The 16,664-nt window shown below is 56.7% G+C and overlaps 2 protein-coding genes across 2 annotated transcripts in view; both read left to right on the top strand.

Annotated features, from left to right (window-relative positions):
- Positions 1 to 2,518: 2,518 nt before the first annotated feature.
- On the top strand, positions 2,519 to 11,301 carry LOC104553980 (motor neuron and pancreas homeobox protein 1). Its single transcript, XM_062005195.1, has 3 exons — positions 2,519 to 2,954; positions 10,306 to 10,466; positions 10,984 to 11,301. Exons 1-3 carry the CDS (start codon positions 2,519 to 2,521, stop codon positions 11,299 to 11,301), a joined length of 915 nt encoding a protein of 304 aa, XP_061861179.1.
- Positions 11,302 to 15,813: 4,512 nt separating this feature from the next.
- The window catches only part of CFAP65 (cilia and flagella associated protein 65), a 32,640-nt gene continuing 31,789 nt past the window's right edge, over positions 15,814 to 16,664 (top strand). Inside the window, exons 1-2 of the mRNA XM_062004865.1 lie at positions 15,814 to 15,888; positions 16,205 to 16,356. Coding sequence (XP_061860849.1) covers positions 15,814 to 15,888; positions 16,205 to 16,356 — 227 coding nt within the window. The remainder of the gene's footprint in view (positions 15,889 to 16,204; positions 16,357 to 16,664) is intronic.

Genomic DNA, 16,664 nt, shown 5'->3' with positions numbered 1-16,664 from the left:
CTGGATGTGAACTTCCTCCATGATTTGCCTAAATTTCCTCATTGAGATATTTCCACACAGGTTTTGTGGTTGGTGTCTGCAAAGGTTTCTTGCTTGTGCAATGAAAGACTGCAGCTTGGCTGCTTGTACTTGCAACACCCTGATATCGGTGGATTGGGCACCTGCTGGGTTGCTGATCTTTGGAGGAATTGCTTGTCTTTGGAGAGCCTCCTTGGGTAGTGCAAGGGACTTTCATGAGGACATTAAAGCTGTGACTCAGTGCTGTGACCCAGACCTCCAAATGAGCAGCACTTTGAGCCTTACACTCTGCCCAAGCCACAGGAAGTACAGCCACAAACGATCTCAGGGCTTGGCAGGGCTACCCAGGTTCTCCTGAGCTGGCTGCTTGTCTGTCTGCCCCTTCATGGTGATCACGGTGGGGATGACTTCTCTGTTGTGCCAACCTCAATCTCAACCCTGGCTCTCAAAACATGTTCCTTGTGCAAACCGAACAAACCCTTGTAATCCTTGGAGCCAGCCCTGGGGAGGCAGATAAGGAAGCAATGACTTCTCCATTGCCATTGTCACCACTGTGGGCTGCTGATCTCCAGTGGAAGAGTTGTCCTACCCCTGCTCTCCCTTCTGTTCCCTGGATACTTGTTGCAGTTCTCCCCTGTGCTTAGAAGACAGGCTGCTCCGTTCCTCACCAAATCTGGTCCTGCCTATGCCTGCTGTGTGGCAGGACAGGCTTACTCATGTGGGGTGAGAGGAAAATGGCTCAGGGTCCTTTAGCTTTGCTGGGACATTGGCTTCTGTCCTGGGAAAGCAGAAGGGGATGGACTGGGGCGGGGGGGGGGAGTGGCAAGGGGGAGCCCTCCAGCCTTTCTGATAGTGGAGAGAGGGTATAGTAGCAGGCACAGGAGTGGAAAGGTGCACTGTGGCACCTTCAGTACCCTCTGTCCAAATACAGTGTGTTACTATGGGGTGACATTCACCTCAAATCCCCTCTGAGCAAATCCAGCTCTAGGCTGTCCATGGAGCTGATTCCTGCCCTCTTCCCTCCCAGGGAGGCACCTGGAAAAGGGCTGTTGTACATCTGTTCCCACACAAGGACAGTGAAGCTCATGGGTGCTGGGATCAGGCAATGGAAGGAGGAAATTGTCTCACACATGGGACTTTTCAAGCTCCTTGCAGTGGTGTGACATGTACTGGGGGCTCAGCAGGCTCCAGAACAGACTGGATGGAAAAGGGGAGGACAAAATCCTGGAGGCTGAGGAAGGCCCCATATGCCCCTGCCTTCCTCCTCCCCGAGCATCTGCTTGCAGGATCCAGGGGAGTGGATCCATCTCTTGATTAGGGAATACAGCAATGCTGGAAATGCTGAAAGGGGAAGAAATATAGGAATGAGAGCTCTCTTTAGCCATTATAATATTTTGGCAGCGCAATAGCAGCTGCCTCGCTTTCCAAACAGCAGCACCCATCATCGGACACAAACAAGCAGAGGCTTGACTTGCTGTGTCAGCACCACATAAAGAGCTAGGGCCTAGAGACCAGTGATGCACTCATACCCGCTGCCTCTCCCTGAAGGTCAGTGCCAGAGGGTCTGGGCCAGCTCTGCTCTTCCTTACACACATCTTCCCAGACCAGCCAAGGCCCTTCCCTGCTGTCACTCTCCAGGCTGTGTCTTGCCAGAGAAAGGTAAGACCAGGTGGATGAGTAACAGTCTGCCTGTAGGCACCTGATCTGTTGACATCTTCGGAAGCCATGGGTGATAGAGGGTGGTGGCACTTGTTTTTTGTTCAGCTCAGGTCCAGAGTGATCCTTCCAGCCCAGACTGATGCAATGGGAAATGGCACAGCTGGGCATTGCCAGTGATCCCTGGTGCACAGAGGAGCCTGACAGTGAGTGAGTGTTTCCCCTGCCCTCCCGAGAGCCTGGGGGCTCCACAAAGCAAGGGTAGCTTCACCTGTATCTGCCAAAGTCTATCTAGTCTCTCCAGATCTTCTCCAGCCTTTGCAACCACACACTTGCTTCCCCACTGAGGGGCTCTAAGGAAAGCTCTGGGTCTGGACGATGGCTCAGTGCCCTGGGCAGTGGATCCTACAGGCTGGGAGGGAACTCCTGGGTGCAGACCAGGCTGAGGAAGGGGCAGAGCGGCCCGGGCCAGGACCCGAGCGGCCCTGCAGCAGTGGCCGGGGTATGAGGAAGCCAGAGGAGGGGAGCCGGGACTGGAGGCTGGCTGTGAGGCAGGCCGCGCCGGCGGGGCGGGGGGCCAGCGCGGAGCCAATGGGGAGCTGGGGCAGGTGGAGGGGGTGTTAAAACCTCCCCCCCGGTGTCGGCGGGCGAGCGAGTGCCCGGGAGGAGGAGCGGAGAGGAGGGCTGCCCCCGAGGGCAGCCCCGCGAAGCGCGGCGCGGCGGGGCCCTGCGGGTGGATGCCCGCCGGTGCCGGCGCTGGCCCGGGGCTGCCCGGCCGGGCTGCGCCCTGGCAGGGAAGCGGCGGGGTGCCGAGCGGACCGACGGCTCTGCACGACGCCGGGCCATGCACAAACCCATGGAGAAGTCCCAAAAGTTCCGCATCGAGGCGCTCCTGGCTGGAGAGCCGGCGCGGAGTGCCTCCCCGCCGGGGCTGAGTCCCGGGAGCCCCGCGGCCAGCCCCGGCCCCTCCGGCCGCTCCGACACCCCCTCGCCACGGGCGCCGACGGCCGCCGCGCCCCTGGCCCCGGCCGGCTTCATCCCCAAGCCCGGCTTGCTGCACCTCCCGGGGCCCGGGCTCGGCGCACTGCCTGCCCTCTACCCGCCCGCCGTGTACCCGCTCCCGGCTCTGGGGGGTCAGCACCCCGCTTTTGCCTACACTGGCATCCCCCACTTGCCGCCGCCCGGCGCGGAGCACCTGAAGGCGGCCGTGGCCGGCTCGTTCCCGTTGGAGCACTGGATTCGAGCCGGGATGCTGGTGCCGAGGCTCTCCGACTTCCACGGTGAGTGAGTGAGTGAGAGACCCGGGAACCGACCCTCCCTTCGGGCGGGACGCTGCTCTCGCCCCTTCCAACCCCCGCTCCCTGAGGCGGCCCCTTCGCCCCTTTCCCAGCAATTGGAGTCAGGAGCCCGGCGGGGCGGCGAGCCCTCAGGGCTGACCCCAGTGCGGAGCTTTGCTGCGCCCACACTCGCTTCTCAGCCAGGGCAGATTCGGGGGTTTCACTGGCTGGGGGTGTGGGGAGGGGTTAAGACCCGCGTTCCGGAGATCTCCGTGGGCTGCGGGGCCCCGGGAACTCGATCCAAAGGGCAAAGTTTCGCTCTGCCCCGGCCCGGTGCTGCGGGACGGCCCCGAGGGGCACTGCCCGCCCCTGTGCCGGCGGAACAGAGCCGCTGTCGGTCCGGGCAGCAGCCGCTGCCGCTCCCGCACGGCCGCCACGGACTCGTTCGGCTCCACCACGGCCGCAAGGAAACGAACATTTTTACGTGGCGGCCAGAACCGGCACCGGGAAACGAATAAATCCCTCTCGGTGCGGTTGGGAACGAACCCCCGGTTGGAGAAGGGCGCCCAAGTCCCTGCCGGCCGGCGCGCTCGGCTCTGGCGGCGAGGAGCCTGTTCCCCGGGGCCGCTTAGCCCGGTTCCGGCGGGAGCTGTGAGAACCGGGCAGCCCAGCAGCGTGCTCGGCTCCAGCCCTGCCTTGGTCTTCCCTGGCATGCAGGGTGCCGGCTGCCTGCACAGCCCCTTTCATGGTGGGCACGGCCAGGGCTGCGAGTAGGCGCCGGGTCCTGCACTGCAGTGATGGGCTACGCGTGGGGAGGGTCCTGCAAGGGGTGGGCAGCACAAGGACCGACTGCAGGCTCTTGTCCCACCGGGAACTGTCACTGGCATCCTTGGCAGGGTGCCCTGTGCTGGGGGTGAGCAGAGATCTGGTCGCCACAGGGATGGGGACAGTAGGCAATAAAGCAGGAGTGGCTTGTTAAATCCAGATACTCTACCAAGAGTTTATTATTAGCCCAGTTTAGTGGCTTCATAATCTGGGAGATCATTAAAAGAAAAAGAAATCTGGATAAGTCCGTTAATTAATAAACTGGTTAGATGAATAATAGGCAAAAATGAAGAATTAACACAAAACATCCCTTTCACTGCTCCTTTCTCAAATTACACCTGGGCAGGTTGAAGGGAAAGAGGCTGTTCCCTTCCCCAGGCTGTCTCCCTGGGGTCAGTCCAGCTGTGAGGTGGTGGTGGCACCTCAGTAGAATACCTAGAATATGTAGAATAAGCCAACAGTGCTACAGGCTGCGTCTATTCTTCAAGCATGTCATTAAGAGTATTGTCTGGGGGAAACCTCTGCTGGGTGGTGAAACACCTTCCTGCTCCTCTGCAGAGGCCACACTGTCCTCACAGGGTCTGGGTCTGCTAGGATCACACCCTGAGTGCAGCTTCTGGCTCAGATAGTGGAGAGAGATTTGCACATCAAATTTGTATTTGTGCATCAGCCCTATTGCTCTCAAGTGCAGGATCCACTCCAGAGCTGGTGGCCAAAACCCTGCTGAAAGGAGATAAATCCCAAATCACAGGCATGAGATCAGCTTGTGGAGGGAGCTTTTGGATTGTGCTAGGATGCACTGGAACAGCATGTCAATAGATCTGATGGGAAGCACTTGAGCTGGGCTCCTCTTGTAGCCCAAGGTAAGGAAAGCAGTCTCTGACCTAAGTGTTGCTTGATTGGGCCCTGGAGAGCCCAAAGCAGGATACAGCCAAGGGAGACATGTAGAGGTGTAACAAGGATGCAGCAAAAGCTGCCAAAGCTGTAGATTTTCAAACCACAGTGACCAGTGTCCTGATCCATATCCTTGCTGAAAGGTGTTTGCTCCCAGTTGTGGGGAGCCCTTTGCAGTGGGGATTCTTTCTCCCTAGGCTGTCCTCTTTAATACTTCTGCAATTCTCCTACTGGGAAGCCTTTTTTTCTCCATTTTGCTCCAAAAATTTCTCATGCCAAACACAGCAAATCACTATCCATTCTCTTTGCTCACCTGGTCGCACAGAAGGAGGATTTTAGGTCCCTTTCAGCCTTCTCATTCTTCCACTGCCCAGCCCAGCTGTTCCCATCTCCTCTGTGCTGGGTTTCCATCCTGACAGCTTCCAAGCTGCTCTTCTAAATGTTCCCTGTCTCACAGCATAGGGACCAAACTGGGTGCAGAGCTTGAGCTGACAACTCCCTGAAGCCAAAGAATGAAGATCTGTGCATTTGCAGGTTCTCTACCTGCCTGTACATCCCCATGAACATAATTCTGTCTTGTGGGACTTATGCTTAGCTTGAGGTCTGTTATTCCCTTCTTGCTTGTTCTACCAAGGATCCTATTCTCTTGATCCTCATTTTGTATTATTCTCAACTTCATGTAGACTGTGTCATCACACACTTTCTCATCCATCTTTAGATCCTTGTTCCAGTCTATTTGGAACGTTTGGGTTCTCAAACGTGTGCTCAGCTTCTTGTGGGCTCGCTGCAAGCTCTGAAAGCAGGTCTATTTGCAGCATGCCTTATCTTTGTGGTCACCAGGAATGGCCCCAACTGCATGTTATGGCTGTGCCTGGGCTCATATTGCCCCAGTGTGCTGGCCATGGTGTGGAGACAGGTACAGTGGCATGGGTATGCAGGGACAAGAACAGGCACTTGTCTGGGATGTGCTGCCTGCACAGCCCTTCCTCATTTCTGAGTGTGATGGTGATCTACTCTGCTGTTGGCATAGGGCTCCTGGGGTTCCTGGGTGCCCTGTCCCCACAACCAGCCTAGACAGACAGACAAACCTGCCTGTCTGAGGTTTCCAGAGTGACTGAGTACAAGTGTCCATGCTGCTGGTGATGGCCATATTTAGCTCTCTGGATAGCAGTGGAGAGAGAACTTGAAAAGATGAACCTGAAAGCCTCCTAGAACATGTTCTGGGGCATCCCAGAGGAAGGTGTCATTTATTTATAGGAGATTCCAAGACTAAATCCTGGAATAAATTTCTTCTTTAGCTGCATGTGTAGAGAAATTTTGCAGTCATGGTCTAATTTGTTCTCCTGGGGACAATCAGGATAGGGCAAGGAGCGGGACAGCCCCTGAACTGAAGCCTTAAGCTCTGTGGGGAGGGATTGCACACACTTGCCCTGTTCTCATCTGTGGATGGGGGAGGTAGGAAGCTGGAGAGATGGTCTGAGGCAGTCAGTACCCTTTAGGAAGCTGGCCTGGGCTTGAGTGCTGGGATTGCTCAGAGAAGTGCTCCTGCTGCTGCGGTGCAGGTGGGTGCTGTGCCTTCCTTGCGGAGCTGCAGCAGAGCCTGCTGCCTCTGCTGCAATGCGGAGGGAGAGGGCTGGGTGGGAAGGCCTGGAGCAGAAGCAGCATGCAGCATGCCCTTGCTGCAGCCAGCAGCAATGCTGCCTACCCAGACCCCTGTCCTAGGGCTTTGAGCCGCTCCTGAGTTGCACAGGGGGGAGCATTTGGCACTGAAGCCTTTTAGTATTTCTGGGAGCTGTGATTTATTTGGCCTGGCTGTCACGGTGGAAATTGCAGCATGGCAGTGGGAGCCAAGTGGGGGACTCACCTTGGTGGGGAGCAGTGACACATAGCTGCAAACTCTCAGGAAGACCAAAGGATTCCCCAGGAGGGACCTAGTACTCAGGTGGCATTCCTAGGATACTGCTTCTCTGCTTCACCCGCTCACCACCTTGATGGCTTGGAGCCCATCAGCCAGATCCTGCCCACCGTGTGGAAGAGCTGGCTGATGGACTCTGCTGGGCAAGACAGGTCACATCAAACTGCTTCAAAAAACAACACCTTTCAGGGCTCACCAGGTGCACAATAGTCTGACGTCAGCAGGAAACACAGGCTGGAAAACAGCTGGCAAGCAGTAATCGGGGTCAATGGTGGAGCAAGCAAGAGGCTAGCAGCAAGTGCCCTTACACAATCTATCCCATGGATGATGGGCAGGCTGCTGGCAGGCCAGGAGAAGCCTCTAGTGATGGCCCCAATGCTGGAGAGAACAGGTCTCCCCTTCTCGGCCCCAATACCTGAAGAAACATCTCCAAAGCAGACGGAGTGCTAATTTCCTCTCCTTTATCTGCTAACCCACAAAGTTAAGTGAGCTATAGCTAAACAAACCAAATTAAAACCAAGTGAGTTAATATCAACCTAAGATTACCCTTGTTATCAAATAGACAGCACAGTATCAAATAAACCAACAATTCTTTATAAGCTTTATCTAATTATCCAGGAGGCAGCTGCCTTGTGGAGCTCCTGGCCTCGGCCTCAGAGGGCATTCCCGGCTCCAGGCCAAGCAATTTATTTACTGATAATGCAGCCAAATACTGGGCACCCACCAGGAGGTCCAAGCCCTGCCAGGCTGAAGGGATATTGAGCTGAGCTCTGATCCTGGATGGAGCACTGGAAGAGACACCTGGGCAGGTAGGAACTTTTTTGGCAAGCAAAAGTGCGATGCTGAGGCAGTGGCTGGTCTTCTGGTAAGAGCCAGATAGGGGGGGGAACATCCCCAAAGGGTTACTCTTTTGATAGCATGCTGGTCATGAGGGGTTCATAGCTTATCTGGCATGGGGAGGTGAGCCCTGGGTTCTCATGAATGGTTTCTGTGCATCCCTTTGGAGGATGCTGTCCACGTGACAGCCTGCCACAGAACAGGAGGGGACAGGACTCCATGAAGCACACTGGTAGGACGGGTTGGAGCTACCAGTAGCCACAAGACATAGCTTTCTCTTTTTATGAGAAACTGGAACCTACTTCATACCCTTAGACTCTACTTATCCTCAGCCCTTTGCTCCCTCCACAGAGAGAAATTGCAGACTCTCTTCCTCCGTGCTCTCCCCATGTAAAGGAGCCAGGGTCCTTCAGGGAAGTTAACAGCAGGGCTGAGGCCAGAGAAGTTGGTCATTTCAGTCTATGGTGACCTGCTGCTGTGGGTGACTGAAGGTTAGGTAGACCTTGAAGCTATGTTGGTTTGAGCTTACCCCACCTCATCTGCAAGCCAAATTTTGAACAAGTCATGATGGCAAGAGGTGATGATGGATAACAGTAACTACTGAAGGGTGTATTGACAGAGAAAGTCATAAGGTGGCCAGACACCTGTGTAGGCTGGGCTTTGGACTGGTGGTGACTTCAACGGTACGACAACACCACAGAGGGGTTTGAGGGTTATTTTATTTTTGTCAGCACTGAGACAGGAGACAGGGTGGGTTTACAGGGAAGTCAGAGTCTGTGCTTACAGGGTTTGTAATAGACAAGACTGCACTGAGCCTGAACTGGAGACAGTGAGATGGAGAAGCTGGGGCTGGCAGAGGGACTGTGCTGCAGCTCCAGCTACCAGTCCCATGCATTGGTAGTCATTTGGGATATATCTCCTTCAGATTTATTTGGCTTTTGGGAATGTTTCTGTTCCTCTTTTCCCTGGTGGTCCAAGCAGCCCTCAGCATCTTACCTGAGGAAGATGTCCTTTGGGAATTGTTAAAGCAAACTGCATTCCAGCCTCTTCTGAAGCCGGATAGACCAAATTCCTGCTGCTTTTGGGGTCAAGACTCACTTCTATGCCTCCACTTTTCCCGCATCTGTTTTTAGTAGGCACAGAGGAGACTTTTGAGGTGGTCTGAGGATTTCTGTGCTCTCCAGAGCAATGATGCAATGCACTAGGAGCTGAGTTCTCTGCTTTAGGTTGGGGAATTTGGGCTGGCAATAGATGTCTTCACCCCTGTCCAAACAGCCTTCCTCTCCAGAAAGCACAGAAGTCCCAGATTATGGATGCTGGAATGTGGGCACACCTTTGTCCCTTCTCTTTCCCTGAAGCATCCTCTACAGACTGTGTCCAGAAAGAGGACTTGAACAGGTCAGGTCAGAGGGACCCTTCCAGCCAGCTCACACAGTGCACTCTCCCATCTCTGGCAACAAAGGAGGCTTGCTGAGTGACAGACTCTCAGGCTGCCAGACACTGCCTAGGGCTGCCTTGTGTTGTGCTCCCCACCAACGTTGACTGGGTGAATTTACTCTCTGGGTCTTTCTGACCTATCTCTAGCCTTTCTCTCTCTGATGAGCTGCAAGGGGTGTTAGCTTGGGCTTCCCTGTCCCTGCAGATGTTGATCTCCATGACGCCTCCTTCCCTTAGCTGAGAGGAGCCTTCTCAGGTCTATTTGGTTCCATGTCCCCACAGAGAATTTGTACAGGCAGAGCATCCATGGCCAGCCAGAGCCAAGCTCTGCTGACCTGAGCCATCTGACATTCATATTTATCTGAGAAATCCTTTGACCGTCTCATTTGGTTTTAGTCTTGAATAAGTTTTGTGTGCAAAATAACACTCTGTGTATGTGTGTGAGCCACAGGCACAGCATGCTCTGTTCAATCCTTAGTTTATCTGCCCAGGGACTTCAAGGCGGGTCCCACAGGCACTCCCAGCACTGTGGGGGTGCAGGCGCACCAGGGGTCTTGTCCATCTCTGCTCCCATGAGGAGTCTGGAGAGCCCCAGCCCAGCCTGGGCTCTGCCTGTTTGACTCATTCTACCCAGCATTCAGGTACTTGGGATCAAACCCGGATTGTGATCAGTTAATGCCCCCTTCATAAATTCCTGCCTCCCGTGTCACTGCTGTGTTTGAGAAGGGCTCAGTGGACACCTCGTGAGATGGGCAGGTTGGGATCAAAGCTGCAGTTTGGGGGAGATAACATGGATGATGCTCCATGCCCTGCAAATTGAGAGAGCCAGAGCAATCCTTCCCAAGCAGGGCACGTCTCTGGGACCGTGATGCTCCGTCTCTCCCCTCCCAGAGACATGGCAGTGGGGATGTGCCAAGGACCTTTCCCGTTGATGCCCTCCCCACACTGCTCCCAGCTGCAAACCTCTGGGTTTGATTGCCGCTGGAGGTGCTGGGAGAAGCAGTAAAAGCCAAACCCCGGGGAGGACAATAAAGCCAGGGGAGAGGAGATAAGCGGGGATCAAATGCGGCGCGGCAGCCACCCCACGCCGGGCTCTCAAAGGTGCCTTTGTTCGCAGTGCCGCTGATTCAGCGCCGCGCTGCCTTCAAGGGCTGCGCCTGAGATAGCCGGGCTCCCGGGCAGCCCTGCTCTGCGGCCCCTGGCAGTTGGGCAGCCACCTGCACGGCCTGGCAATAAAAAAAGGAGGATTATTTTCAGTCACAGGACTGATCCCTGTTGCACACCAAGGCCTGATAACGTATCTCGCTGGTTCCTATCAGCCAGGCAATAAAGCCATTATTGGGGTGGGAGATGATGGAGGAGGTGCTCGTCTTCCTCCTCATCCCGGGATCCTGGGCCCCGCCAGCCCTGCTGCCCCCTGACCCCTGCCTGCTCTCTGTTCTGCAGCCACTCCGCAGTCTGGCTTGATGGGGAAGTGCCGCCGGCCCCGTACAGCCTTCACCAGCCAGCAGCTCCTGGAGCTGGAGAACCAGTTCAAGCTCAACAAGTACTTGTCCAGACCCAAGCGCTTTGAGGTGGCCACGTCGCTGATGCTCACAGAGACACAGGTACTTTGGCCTCGGGGGAATGGAGGGTAGCACTGGGCGGCTGGCAGGGAGGGAAGTCAAGGCCAGGGGCAGTGCAGATGTCCCTCATTTGGTTGCCATCAGCCCAATGCCCCACTGTACTCTTCTCCAGGGCATCTTCTGCAGAGACCTGCCTGCTTGGCTCCAGGCTCTTCTCTTATGAAGGGCACCCCAGCAACACCACTCTTCTCTTTACCCAATGCCCTTAACTTGGGTTTCAGAGCCTTCCCATCCCTCATCACACTGTGGGAGAGGGCTAAAATTATAATGTCCCTGTGCACAAACTTGGACATCCTGCAGAGGCTGGGCAGGAGGAGAGAAACAGACCCCTGGGTACTCCTCTCCCTGTGACAGCCTTCTTGCACAGACTGACGGCACCATGGGATGCTCTGCAACAAAGAGGCTTTGTGGGAGCCCTCCATGGAGGGAAGGTGAAGGGGTGAGTGGGGATACGATGGAGCAGGGACACACACTCTCCCCTGGGGCTCTGCCTTGGCAGGTGAAGATCTGGTTCCAGAACCGCCGCATGAAATGGAAGAGGAGCCGCAAAGCCAAGGAGCAGGGGGCTCAAGCAGAGGCTGAGAAGCAACGAGGGCTCAGCAAAGCCTGCGAGAAACTGCTGCCCGGAGAGCCACAGGGACAAGCTGCCGAAAGCCCCGAGTTCCTGGGGTGCAGCCCTGGCTCGGGCTTCCTGCACCGCAGCACTGCCGAGCTGAGCTACGGCCCGGACTCCTCCTGCTCGGGGGGAGAGGAGGAAGAGGAAGAGGAGGAGGACGAGATGAGTGCCACTGAGAGGAAGATCGGTTCAGTGTTGTGAAAGGCGGTCGGTGCCGGCCGGGGGAGGGGCTGAGTTGCGGTGTTGGGGGCGTCATCTTGGCGGACAGACTGTGCCCGGGTGGAGCGGGGCGGGGAGGGGGCTGCAGGGCGCCTGCTCCCCTTTAACTTATGTGTGTTTGGATCCTATTTAACTCGTAATTATTCCTCTGTGTGTATCTGGGGGAGTCCCCACATCCCTCCCCTATAAAGCTGTTATCCGGATGCCTGTGCTCTTCCTTAGGGGCTGAGAGGCTCTGCCCCCCTCGCCACTGTGGTGCCCTGCCAGGGCACCTGGGGCATTGCGTGGGGACAGTGGACCTGCCCAGCCCTGCCCAGTGGACCTGACAGCCCATTGGCACAACTCAGGGGAGACAGCCCAGACCCTCCTTCGATGGTGTATTGCCCCTCTCCTGCAGATATGAGAGTGAGAGCACCTGGACCAGCCCATGCCTGGGTGGCACGGGAGGGCTGGGCAGGAGGATGCCCAGGGTGCATGCCAGCCTGCCCTGCCTCTTCAGGCACCCACAGCATCCCTGCAGTCCTCTGCGCTTTGCAGGGCACAACTCACCTGTCCCATGAACCAGAGTTGATTAATTGACTAATGCAGCAGTGCTGCTTTCCATGCTGTAATTAGCCTGGTTGCATTGGTGTGGCATTGCCCTGAAGCAAGGTGGGGACGGAGCCCTTCTGAGTTTAGGGATTTACTCAATGGTGTGGTGGTCCCCTGGCCTTCCCCATGGCAATGTCTGAACCCCTCTCAGTCCCTTTCTGGGCTCATTTAATGATCCTCTCGGGACCCTGCTTGCTCTGGCTTGGCTCAAATCAACTCTTGGTAGCAGGATGACAACAAACACCCTGTGCCACCTCCCTAGGAGCACTAGGATTAAGCTCTGACTACCCCTAAATGAGAAGGCTTTGTCTTCAGGATGCTGGAAAATCCTGGCAGGCCCTATACACCTCCCAAGCTTCCTGTGCATTTTCTGGGCCTCTCCTTGGGGATGCCAAGATGGCCACACAGGCAGAAAACCAGCCCTGCACTATCCAGCCTTCCCAACCTCCCAGCCCAAGGGGCAGGCCAGCTTCACCACTTCAGGGCATGGAGGGCTATAGGAGCGGGAGAGGCTGGGCTGGATTAGTCCATTCCCAGTCAGCCCATAGTATCTCCTTCCTGCCTCATGTCCTGCTGTCCCCTCCTCTTTTCTCCTTGTCCTTGCCTGTGGGTGTAAGGGGGGCTGCCTGCCCCCAGGATCTACCTGTCACGGGGGGGGAGATGCCAAGGGACAGCAGCTCCCAGGGAGCCCTGGGTCACCTCTGGCAGCTGGTCAGCAAGGATTGGGGCAGGTAAGTGCTGGTGTAGGGCTGGTACACTTCATGGGGCTGGGCAACGCCTGGCAGCAGTTGGAGCTGCCGTGGGGCTGGGGAACAGATGCTTTTGGAACAGAGGGAGGGAGAGGGGAAGCAGATGATGGAAGAGAGGAGCATGGGGATGGACAGATGGATGGATGGATGGACAGACAAAAGAATGAACAACAGACCTGTGTGGGGTGAGAGTGACCCGCAGTGGCTGCTTCCAGCTCAGCAGCTTCTCCCTGGGTGTGTGGCATTCTGAGTACTCAGGTCCCTTGTCCCCAGGTAAGCCAGCCCTCAGCACAGTAGTGCCTCACTGCCCATGTAAAAGGTGTCCAGTGCCCCTCACACTGCCCAGAAGGGAGCTCTGGTCCTGGGGATGGTGCAAATGTAGCCAGTGCTCCAAGTGGGGAGATGAGAGTCAGGGGAGGGGTCAAGTGCCAGGAGCCTACCGTAACTATTTTAACATGGAGCAGGATAAGGGAGGAAAAAGACAGGGATGGAAAGGAGGAGGGAAGGGGAATGATGGCACCCAGTTCCTTGCTGTTGCCCTGCAGGGACAGTGGGGCAGGGGAGAGGGAAGCTCTCTCACACCCAGGGAAGCTGTGGCCCCCCTACCCTAGCAGACACACAGGACTGGGCACTGAGATGCTGACAGATGCCAGGCCATGGCTGCAGGAGCCTTGGGGCCAAAGAGATCTGCCACCTGAGGTACAACCTGCACCTCCAGCAGTGAGGGAGTACAGATGGATGGACACAGGCTGGAGCTGAGCATAGCAGGGCAGGGGTGAGGTGGCGGGGGGGACAGGAATGGCAGGGGCAGAGTAGGAAAAGGAGACAAAGAAAGCAATGAAGTCCCAGGAAGGAGGAGGGGAACTGAAGGGATGCCATGGACTTAAAACGTTCACCTTGATGGGCCGTGACAGGTTTAATTTCCAGAGTACAACCATTAAAGTGATGGATCGGAGGCGTTCATCTCACACCTGGCACACACGAGCCCGCCGTGGCTGCAAGAGGGTTTGTTTTGTTGCTGTTATTTATGAGGTTGTTTCTGCAGGAGCCAGGCTCTCGTCCAGTGCTGGGGGGACAGAGGAGGGGGCACGATTGATGCTAGAGGAGCTGAGGTGCTGATTTATGGCTGCTTAGCTGGATGACTCATGTTGTAAACATCGACAAATGCCATTAAAGCTGCATCTCCTTCCTGCTTTTGCCCTGGCACTTTCCCTGCTCTGAGGGATGTGGCCAGCCCTGCTCTCCACCATGCTGCTACCTGTACACCCTGGAGGGTCTGCCTGCCCCTCTGCACTGGCCACACAAGGGTTCCCCCTTCCCTGAGGGACATCCAGGGACCTGGGAAGATGCAGGAGTGACCCATGGTGGTGGCAGTACCTCATAGGAATGATACTCAGGACACTTGATGGGCTTGTGCAGCCAGGGCTCCCCAACCTGTGTCACTCTACCCCTCTGCCAATCTTGGCCCCATAAATTGTCTTGTCTTATTTTATTCAGTGCTTTCCATCCTGCTGCACCCCATGCCCCCTCACCCCCTAGCATCCCCACCTCAGTCCTGCAGCCTTCTCACCCATCCACCTTGTATATCCCACATACTTCACGGCACCCATTTTCTGACTCAGCTTTGCAGCTATCTCTGTCCCCTGTGCCCACCCTCATCACTCCTCTCCCTTGGATGCTCTCCTGAATCCCTCCACCTGTTGCTGCATCCCCCTCACCCCTTGGGCTGCCACCTGCCTCCCCTTTATCTCCCTGCCACCGAACTCCCCTATCTTCTGCCGCACTGCTTCCCTCTCCCTCCATCTGCCCCCTGCACCCCTGAGCCCGCCACCTGCCCCTTGAGCTGCCACCTCGCCCCCCGCCTGCCCACGCACCGCCTCTCCGCCCGCTCCCCTCAGCCCCCGCCCGCTGCCCGCTCTCCTCAGCCCCCGCCCGCTGCCCACTCCTCTCGTCCCCCGCCCGCTGCCCGCTCCGCGCGTCCCTCTGCCCGCTCCCCTCAGCCCCCGCCCGCTGCCCGCTCCCCTCGGCCCCCGCCCGCTGCCCGCTCCCCTCGGCCCCCGCCCGCTGCCCGCTCCGCGCGTCCCTCCGCTGCTCCCTGGCGGCCGCCGCCGGCAGCGGCCGGCGCCCCAGCGCGCGGATTGACCCCAGGCGGCCGCCGTCGTTGCCCCGGGAGACGCCGCCGCCGCGTCGGGCTCCATAGCAACGCGGGCCCGGACCTCCCGCCTCTGAGCGGCCGGGACCGGGCCGGGCTGGGACCGGGCGAGACGCGAGGTGGTCCGGGGCTCCCGGGGATCGGGCTGGGCTGAGCGGTAGGCAGCCAGGCAGGATTTGAGGGAGCCGGGCTGGCCCGGGGCGGGGCGGTGGGAGCGTGCCGGGTTCTGCTCCGGGGGCCAGGCAGGGTGATAACGGTCTGGGCCGTGCGCCGGCGGGCTGGGCGGGCTCTTGCTGGACAGAACAGGCCACAGGCTACAGGGGCTTAGGGGGCACCTCATTAACACTTAGCAGTAAGTACCTAAAGGATGGATGTCAGGAGCATGGGGTGACACTTTTTTCTGTAGTGTGCAGTGACAGGACCAGGGGTAAGGGACACAAGCTGGAACACAAAACGTTCCACTTGAACATAAGGAAAAACTCCTTTCCTGTTCAGGTGAGGGAGCCCTGGCACAGGCTGCCCAGGGAGGGTGTGGAGTCTCCTTCTCTGGAGGTTTCCAGACCCACCTGGACATGTTCCTGTGTGACCTGATTGAGGGGAATCTGCTTCAGTAGGGGGTTGGGCTGGATGATCTCTAAAGGTCCTTTCCAACCCTGACCATTCTATGATTCTACGATTAGGGGGGCAGGCAATGCCTTGCTACACTGGGCTCTGTCAGGCTATAGCGGGCTGGGCAGCACTGTGGTATAAAGCCCCACGGCAAGCCCTGCCTCAGGAGACAAAGCTATGAGTGGAGGTGGGAGTCATGGCCTGTGCCAACGTAATCTCTGGAGAGGGCTGGACTTGGCTGATAAAATGGGAACACTCCTGGGGACACTGCAGGCCCTGCCACCCTGAGCCCCAGGAGGGGTCCTTGAGTCTCTGGGAGTGCTCATGACTCGGCAGCAAAGGCCATCTGGGTGCAGAAGCAGTGTGTGAGGGCTTTTCCCCCTTGTTTTTCAGATGCTTGCTCAGGTGCATGGCAAGCCCCAAAACTCTGACTCTTTTCGGAAGCTGTGCTGTGGCTGTGTCAGGAAGGTGAGCGGAGGAGCAAAGGGTGCCATTGTCTTGGGTGGATTTACTGGCAGGGCAGGGAGAACAGAAAAACTAAATACCCTTTAGCCTTTGCTTTCCTTGTTCACAGCATGTTTTAGTACCTGTGGTTTCGGCTGTGTCCAGGAGGTGTCCCCTCTGGACTGCTGGAGCAGGGCTTTTAGCGGCTCCTGGAGCTTTGCCGCAGGGTGGCTCCTCCTGTCTATTGCCGGCGACAGAGATTTTCAGCGTAGGGAATCAACTGAGTGATTCCTCCTTCTTCTCTCTCTAACTGCTAACGTCCTTGTTGCAACTCCTTAAGTCTACAGGAAAGGCGAAGAAGAAGAAAAGTGTATTCTGGGGCATTGAGGTGGCTGAAACACTCAGGTGGCATGGCTGGGAACTTGGAAAAGAGACCATCAAACATCTGATCTTGAAAAATGTTCATGAGAAAACCCAGAAGCTGAGCTACAGGTGTGTGGGAAGTTTCTTTCTCCTTCATACTCCTCATGCCCTCACTTCACCTTCATCCCTCCTGCCGTATGAGCCACATTAGAACCATTTGTCGGCTTCATCTGTCCCCTCTCCCCTCAGGCGTGTGCTGGAGACAGCCCAAACACATGTACATAGCAGGACAGAAACCTACTAACTCAGAAGCACAGCTCTGGTTCCTGGCAGGAAAGCTTTAACCAAAATGCTTTTTAAAAATATTCTATTTTGCTGATACTTCTGTCTGTGAGGCATTTCCAGTCTAGTGAGATTTTAATTGTGGATGTGTGCCA

The sequence above is a fragment of the Colius striatus genome, chromosome 11 (assembly GCF_028858725.1).
Source record: "Colius striatus isolate bColStr4 chromosome 11, bColStr4.1.hap1, whole genome shotgun sequence".
Taxonomy (NCBI): domain Eukaryota; kingdom Metazoa; phylum Chordata; class Aves; order Coliiformes; family Coliidae; genus Colius; species Colius striatus.
The sequence above is the reverse complement of the archived record's forward strand: the minus strand, read 5'-3'. Positions and strand labels throughout refer to the sequence as shown.

Bases quoted from the DNA above. Each gene is read 5' to 3' on its own strand.
- LOC104553980 (XM_062005195.1), top strand. From the start codon at position 2,519: ATGCACAAACCCATGGAGAAGTCCCAAAAGTTCCGCATCGAGGCGCTC. The intron at 2,955-10,305 runs GTGAGTGAGTGA...TCTGTTCTGCAG, and splicing joins GAGGCTCTCCGACTTCCACG to CCACTCCGCAGTCTGGCTTG. The intron at 10,467-10,983 runs GTACTTTGGCCT...CTGCCTTGGCAG, and splicing joins TGATGCTCACAGAGACACAG to GTGAAGATCTGGTTCCAGAA.